The sequence below is a fragment of the Ipomoea triloba genome, chromosome 6 (assembly GCF_003576645.1).
Source record: "Ipomoea triloba cultivar NCNSP0323 chromosome 6, ASM357664v1".
Classification (NCBI taxonomy): domain Eukaryota; kingdom Viridiplantae; phylum Streptophyta; class Magnoliopsida; order Solanales; family Convolvulaceae; genus Ipomoea; species Ipomoea triloba.
In genome coordinates, this window is record NC_044921.1 from 2308712 (window position 1) to 2317315 (window position 8604).

Here is an 8604-nt window from a genome sequence, read left to right on the forward strand (position 1 = left end):
GTCGGAAATACCGACCATCTGGAGAGGTGGTCGGTATTTCCGACCACAAAACGAAAGTGGTCGGCGTGAAAACGACCACCACAAAATACGGTGGTCCAGACGTTCCGACCACCATTTGCGGTATTTCCGACCATCTGGTGGTCGGAAATCTGGACCATCATATTTTGTGATGATCGTTTTCACTCCGACCACTTTCGAATTATGGTCGGAATTACCGATCACTTGGTGGTCGGAAAATCCAGCCTGACTGTAGCATTTTTAATATGCATTTTTATATAAATTATACACTGTTTTATCAATTTCAGTATGCATTTTTATATAAATTATACACTGCTTTATCAATTTTAAAACAAGTAAGAATTACAAAACCATACAATATCGCTACAAAAATTATACATTCAAATAGCAAATTTAGTTATACAATGTTTTGATTCTAATATTCACCTTCAAAATACTAGTTTTAGATTCTAAATGCTACTTTACAGATCAAAGTCTTCATACATTTATAATAACAAGTAGCATCACAAAAAAAGGTTAGAATCTTTGATCTATTCCTCTTGCAAAGGAAATTGTGTATCATCATTCAATCCGATGTCATCTAACCCAACACCACTGCTTTCATGACTACCGGCCCCATGCAAATTAGGAGAAGATTGGAACGATGGCAGATTTATACCTCTAAGTGCAGCAAGTTGAGCTTCGAGCATTTGAACTTTCTCCAAGATATACTTATTCTCTTCCTTTAATTGCATAAGTTGTTCATCACGAGCTGAATCTGTAGATGGTTCTCCAGATTTTGAGTTCTTTTGTTTCGCAGCCTCCGGGAAGTAGTGCTGGGAATCTGATCCGAATCCAAAAACTGATCCTCCTTTCTTGAGACCACCGGCAGCCTCGTACCATGCAACCGAGTCTTCAAGCTCAGGTTGAGTTTGTTGTATTTGAATTACAGTCTCCTATATTGATAAGCATTTTTTTAGACTTATAATATGTAAGAAAGCATTACACTTGATTGGCAAAAGCAACAAAAGCATACAAATATTTCGAAATATGAATCAATAGCTTGCTTCCATAGAAAGACATCATTTAATTTAAAAATCAACAAAAGCAATTCATTTCATTTCTAAGACAGCATTATACCATTCCCTTTTCTATCATAATCTGTTCTCCCTATTTCTTCACTTTAACAATTTGGTCTACTCAAATGTTATGACAAAATAAAATATAAAAAGGGCTTAGCTGTTTGGTGGGGGTTATGGGTGCATGCTAGTCAACACTAGGAACTAAAACAAATTGTAGCATGCTAGATGACTTTAGTCCTTATACCACCATCAACCTCATCAACTTTCAACACTGCTTTCAATCATAATAAATCAATATCTACTCTAGAGTACTCCTACCTCACTGTATGCTATACAAAAACAAGAGGAGCACTCAGCCGATTAAAAAATGGACAAGCTAAGGGAGACTAAAGATGTATGCAAGTAAAAGCCCCTTTATGCAATAACCCCCCAAGTCCCTCAACACAAGTTCAGCTCATTAAACAATCAACTACTTACTGCTAAACCATCTAACAAAATCAATTTATCAACTAACTCCAACAAAACTCAAACCAGCTCAACCCATCTTGAGTACCATAGTACAATAGTACATAGCACCAAAAAGATCACAGTATTGGAACACAAAAAAGACTATGAAAACAGAGATGAACTCAAAATTAAACACAACATGTTAAAATGTTAAAAAAAATTAGGTAAATGAATGGGCAAACAAGAAACTAACATTGACAACTGAATTGACATGTTGAGATTGCTCCAATGATCTTCCTGCAGCTGGTACGGTTAACAGACTGCTCTAAAGGCAAGAAATGCACAATTAAATCCAACAAAAAATCAATAAACAGATCATAATATAGTGGACTATACAAACAAATATATATACCTGAGCTCAATCTGCATGCTGTCATTTTCTTTCTTCATCCTATCAATTTCATTTTCTTTCTTAACCATCCAGCATCTCAACTAACCTATCAACATAAATATGTATATATTTATTTAGTATTGTTCTTCATGTACTACAGAAACTGACCAGGCCAAGAGATATACACACACATACACTAGTACAAAAATGCAAATCCACTACAAAAATGCAATAAATAAAAACTATCATATTAAAACAATAAATAAAAACAAAGATTAAGCAAACAAACAGTGAGAATACCTTAAGCAAACAAACAGATAGACATTCATTCAGTGCTATACACACCAAGTGAGGAAAATAAGACTGAGACCAGTTAATTTAATACACCATCTTGAATTTGTCCATGGTTCCAGTTAAGATTCTGTTCGTATGTGGCCTTTTCTGCTAGACTATTGCATTCATATCAGCTGATTGTTGACTAACTCACATTAGAGGCTTTTGAGAAAGTAAAACATATTCTTTTTTGACAAATAAAGAAAGAAAAACTTACTCTTTTCAGCAAATTGACTCTATCTTGCAGTCCTTCCAGTGCTTTTTCATTCTCATGTTCATCAATCTCATGAGAAGAGTATGATAATGAAGCCCTAATGCCACCTTCCTCAATACCATCAAACTTACTCAGATCAGTTTTTGAAGTATACTTTTTCTGTAAAATAAAAATAAAGCAGTTAAATAGGGACAAAGCCAATTGTCAGGGATTGAATATCCCCATGGTTAAGTTGCAATAAAAAAGAATTGCAATTAAGAGATAAATTTTAGGCAATGAAGGGACAAAGCCTATGAATTGAGATAGCAGTAGAGTGCCTCCACAGCAAACTACATAAAAAGGGGAAAATTTTGAAAGTTCACTAGTTACCTTTGGCATCTAAAGGATCAAATGTTATTGCATTGCCATTTTGGGCCAAAGACACTAACTAAAACAACAAACCTGCAGATAGGGGGGAGAAGATGGCACCGGCAGTGTGTCGTCTGGGCTGGAGAAATCTTGTCAAGACAACAATAAAACACACATATATTATTAACTATAATTTAAAAAAAAACAAAAAAACAAAAACAAAAAAAAAAAAAAACAAAAACAAAAACGAACCTGCTTGCACGCGGCAGTGGACGACGAGGGCTGGGACAGAGGCGGTGGCAGCGTCGGCGTCTTCGCAGGAGAGGCGGTGGCAGCGCAGCGTCGATGGTGGCGTCGGATCGGAAGAAACGACGAAGCAATCAGCGGTGGGGTCGGCGGATGTGGCGGTGGAGGAGGTTCGCGGTGGAGCTACATCTGAGAGAGTGCGAAGGGAGTGTGGTGGAGGCTGGCGTCGTCTGAGTGAGAGGGTGAGAAGGGATTGGAGAGTAAGAGAGTGAGAGAGGAGCGGATCTGAGGTCTGATTTGGGAGGTAGGGTTTTGTTTTACTGAGTATTGGCGAAATTTTGGGGAGCTAAGGAGGGAGAGTGGAATATTGGCTAAATTTTGGGGTTAAATCTGATAATGGCGCTATTTTTATTTTTATTTTTATTTTTTTGAGAGAGAATGGCGCCAATTTTAATTATTTGGGGGGAAATTTTAGCACAATTTTTTTATAACATAATAATAATAATAATAATAATAATAATAATAATAATGTCAACTTTAAAATAAAATTATTTTAAAATTTATAAGTTCATAATTAAAAATAATTTATGATGATGACTATTATTATTATAAAAAATAAATTATATTAAACTTTAAATAATAATAATAATAATAATAATAATAAAGTCATTATTAGTTATTTTACATGCAACAAGTTAATAGTAACAGCTAATTTACCAAATGCATTTTTAAATGTAGCTAATACAATCAGTTAGTCAAATCAACTAACACAATAAGCTATTAGCTACCAACTAAATTAATTAGCTATCAACTAACATTCATTTGCCAAACACACACATATATATATAGAGAGAGAGAGAGAGAGAAGAAAAAAAACTTTTATTAAGTAAGAATAAAGGTTGTATGGAGTTGAAGACTTGAACGGAACATGTTCCCTCCTCTTTCCTATAAATACTGTATTTATTGCTGAGTGGGAGTGTAACACCCCAATTTTCACATCTTGGATTTATTACGAAATCCCTAATAATACATTGCGGAAGCTTACATCTTATCAGCAGAAAACTAGGTGTTACCGCCACGCTTAGGTATCACTCCTATACCCAAACGTTAAGGCTAAACTTACAACCTCAAACAACCACATCAACATTCAAAAGTGTACATATGGAACTAATCCTTCCAGAGTGTCTATTCTAGGATGGAGTAGTCTTCAACCTCGACTCCCGTCCTATTCAGAGCTCATCGGCCACAAGGGCCCACGCTAGACTGCATCTAATAAGAACACATTGAAGTGTAGTTAGCACGACGGCTAAGTAAGGGGGATCCATGGTCACTCGAAAGTAAACAAAGGTTTTCGAAAACAACCATCAATAATAAATACAGTAAGATAAACATTACCCAACAATCGCAGTCTACCTGCAAGCAATCTAACAACAAACAATTTCACGTTATGTCGGTAACTTCGGCGCATAACACAGCCATTAATTCACAGGTGGGGTACACAACACCCACACTACTATTCAAGACACCCGACAGTTAGCTCTCACATAACCCAACCGTTAATTCACCCGTGGGGAACACATCACCCACCTTTAATTCGTACCTGGGGAACACATCACCCATCTTTAAGTAACACGTGGGGAACACATCACCCACCTTTGACTCGTACATGGGGAACACATCACCCATCTTTAATTGTCACGTGGGGAACACATCACCCATCTTCGATTCGTACATGGGGAACACATCAGCCATCTTTAATTAACACGTGGGGAACACATCACCCATCTTTGATTCGTACATGGGGAACACATCACCCATCTTTAATTAACACGTGGGGAACACATCACCCACCTTTAAGTCACACGACTCCATAGCCAAAACTCACTCAAGTATATCCTCCCAACCCGCATACTTAGGTTAGTATTAGTCACATCACAGAAAATCCAAGCATAGGAGTCATAATAATTTCCAAAGCACAAATATTTCCCAAATTCGTAAAATATACAAATATAACATTTTGCCTTCAAAACATTCACCCGGATGCCCGTAGGCTTTCAAAACGTCACAACACTCAAGGTTAAAAACATCGGGGAAAAACCGGGTCAAGAACAAGTCGAAAACGAGTCCGCGTCGCGCGGACTCGCGACTGGCCGCACCAGCGGACGCACGTCCGGACCGCGTCCGCTGGTTCGGCGGGCTGTGCCGAAGGCTGGGCGCCTACGGACGCGCAGCGGACGCGCGCGTCCGCGAGGCGTCCAGCCTCGCTGTCGGAGGTTTCTGCTGGCGACACTCGAAAGATCGGGCCGGTAAAAATAGTTCCCGAACTCTTTTTCACTTGAAATGTTTATGGTAGAACCCTAACTCATAGTACTTGATGTCCATAAAAAGTTTTGGTCATATAGGTCCACGAATTAACACAGAAAATTACCTTTTTGCCCTTGGTCCGAAATATTCTTCTCACTGGACCAGTTTTGGAGAAATGAGCAAAAACCATACTTACACTACTCCGATCATTATGAAATTTTATATGTAGGTTCTAAACGTGTTGATCTACATGTCTACGAAATTTGGAGTCAAAATGCCTTACCAATTTTTCCCAATAATTTTCGAAAGTCACTGCTGGAAACTAGTTTGGTTTTTACTCAATAATTTCACAAGTATAAATTTATATGGGCATGAATACAACCTATACATGCATAAAATAGCTGTAACATGTATATTAGAATTTACCAAAAATCAAAGTAAGGATTTTGAAGCCAATTTATAGATCCATAACATAACACATAATTATCACGTAAAAATTCCTAACCGTATAATTTCCTAGCAATTGTTTATATTCAAGTGATTGAGCCAACTTAAGGGATTCCTTACCTTTGTAGAAGACTTTTAAAACTTAAAAGTTGATGATGCCTTCCTTGGAGTTCTTCACCCAAAAATCCTAGACTTGGTCACTTGAGTGGAGAAAATGAGTGGAAGTTCTAGATCACAAGTGAAAGACTTGAACAATTTTCTTCTTCTTCTACCTTAGTGTGTTTTCGAAAATGGGATGAAGAGAGGAGAGAGATGATCATAAATGTTTGGCTTGGAATGGAAGTCACAAGTACTAATGCACCATACCCCTTATGTCACAACATTAAATGGCTCAATCTAGACTAAGATTTGGGTTTTGCCACTTGTCATCACCTCATGAATCCCTTATGAAGATATTAATCTAATTGGCCAGTTTATGCTTAAATCAGATGAATGTTCGGAGGATTATAACTTAATTCGGGAAAATTCTAATACCAAAATTATCGTAAAAATATTCCCGTCGCAAATCACCAATTTTGGGAATTTTCCGGCATTCCGCTAAATTTAGGTACAGAGTCCGTAATAATTTATCCCTTACAGTCCATTTAAAAATTCCCCTTGAACTAACTAGAATTTCAGGCTTAATCGTATGATACTTAATAATCAAATCTCTAGGAAAATTCGAATTGAATCTACATCCTTAAAATTTTCTCGGTTCGTGACCGGTACGTAGTTCGTAGCTTATCGATAACTAATCCTAAAAAAAAATTATTTCGAGCACCGAATCGTCTTCTCTTAAATGTCATAGCTTAAAAAAATTATATCGCTATTCTCGAATTTTAACTATGCCGTAAAAACCGAGGGGTTACAGTCTTCCCCCCTTAAAATAGTTTCGTCCCCGAAACTTCCTTCTCGTTTTCCATGGATTCAAAGTAGATCATCACTTAATTCTTATCTCCAAGATTATCACTTAGGCTCTACTACTTTCTTATTTCCAACATCTCATATCTTAAGCTTCCCAAGATTCGAATAGCTTCTGACCTCACTTTGTAGCACATAAATTTCCACATAATAAATTTCGACTCCTTAACACGACATTTTTAATCTCATCAATCTAAATCATCTTTAATCCATTAGGAGTATATCTTGAGGAAGTCATACACATTCGAATATGTGTAAAAATGCATACCAAAATATTTGTAAACTTTCTAGGAGATCGATAAGGTCATTGCCTATTTCATAATCCCAAACCGTCCAACAACTATTTCCTCAGGATTCACCATATACAATCTTTATATATCAATATTTCCATATAACAATTCCCTCAATATTTATCATAATATCATCACTGCTCAAAATTCCTTTAAACCAAAACTCATTCACCAATAGAGATATTTCTAACTCTCAAAATAAATACCCAAGGAATAACTCCAATATCTCAAAATTATTATGCAATAAATAATTCCAATATCTCAAGACATCCAAAGGATAATTCCATTATCTCAAAATAAACATCCAAAAGATAATCCCATTACCTCATCCAAAAGATAATCTCAATCTCTCAAAATAACTACCAAATAAAGAGTACCCAACTCTCACAATAACCACCAAAGATAATTCTTCAAATAATTGATTAAACTTTTCATACATCCAAAAATAGGTATTATATAAAATACCAAGGATCCAAATGGAAGGTTTCAACTTCTAAACCAATACCGAACCAACCGGACGAATCCACGAACCGGTGGCCAAAACCAAATCAAAATCAAATCCAAACCAACCGGACGATTCCATGAACCGGTGGTCAAAACCAAATAGAGAGATCTCAATTCTCATCATTATAATCATAATCATAATAATAATAGTCATAAAGGATAGTTCGAAACCTCCAAATAATTACCACTCTTCGGGACAAAATATACAAATAACCCTATCTTTCAAAATATCATGTCCTACATCTATAACCCACAATTACTTATCCAATGTCATATCTGATGTCCATAACTTTCATATTCATAATATCCACATACCAATATTTTCCTTTTCACAATCCATATACCAATAACCTCATCACCAAGTCTCTTCAACATCATAATTTCATTACTTACCATAATCGCTATACATCTAATAATTTCACTAACAATCACTAGAGCAACCAATATGTATTCTCGTCAAATAATTTCATAAGACGTGTACTCACATTTTCCCAAAATCATTTAGCCTAAAGACAAAGGGGTGTATATCCCAAAATTAGCATAAGCAAGTAAGTTCCATTTCACTCCGTAAAATACGGGCTTGGGTTTTATGATTTTCAACAATCATATTCTTTCCAAAAATCGTATATGTATATATATCTTTTGTCTCATAATCTTCATAAAATATTTTCCCAAAATACATGTGGAGATACCATTTTCCAAAATAACATATTTGTCAAGGAGGATTAGATACCAATAAAAACACAATACTCTACCAATAGGACCGCAGCCCTAGGTTCTCTCATCAATAGCAAATAGAACCGCAGCTCTAGTGCTCATAATAATCTGGACCGCAGCCCAAGATTCTCATATATTTTCCAAAAAAGGTTTGTGAGATTTCCGGCTCACCCCGGCAGCAAGTATTCTTATCCTCCAAGACTAAATATGTACATATAATTCCCGAAATATATCATTTCCTCATGATAAATATTTTCTTCAAAAATATATAATTTCTCAAGACATATTTTTCTCCACAATAATTCATTCCATAAGAATATATAA

The 8604-nt window shown here is 36.0% G+C and overlaps 1 protein-coding gene across 1 annotated transcript; it reads right to left on the reverse strand.

Annotated features, from left to right (window-relative positions):
* Nucleotides 1-378: 378 nt before the first annotated feature.
* LOC116023345 lies at nt 379-7959 on the reverse strand. Its single transcript, XM_031264341.1, has 7 exons — nt 7879-7959; nt 3065-3404; nt 2906-2961; nt 2468-2623; nt 1939-2023; nt 1780-1846; nt 379-953 (listed from the first exon to the last, which is right to left on the reverse strand). Exons 1-5 carry the CDS (start codon nt 7957-7959, stop codon nt 2015-2017), a joined length of 642 nt encoding a protein of 213 aa, XP_031120201.1. The 3' UTR covers nt 379-953; nt 1780-1846; nt 1939-2014.
* Nucleotides 7960-8604: the final 645 nt, after the last annotated feature.

Coding starts and splice junctions, on each gene's coding strand:
- LOC116023345 (XM_031264341.1), bottom strand. CDS start 7,959: ATGGTAAGTAATGAAATTATGATGTTGAAGAGACTTGGTGATGAGGTT. Junction 3,405..7,878: donor TTGTGAAAAGGAAAATATTG/GTATGTGGATAT, acceptor CTCCCTCCTTAG/CTCCCCAAAATTTCGCCAAT. Junction 2,962..3,064: donor CCACTGCCGCGTGCAAGCAG/GTTCGTTTTTGT, acceptor TGTCTTGACAAG/ATTTCTCCAGCCCAGACGAC.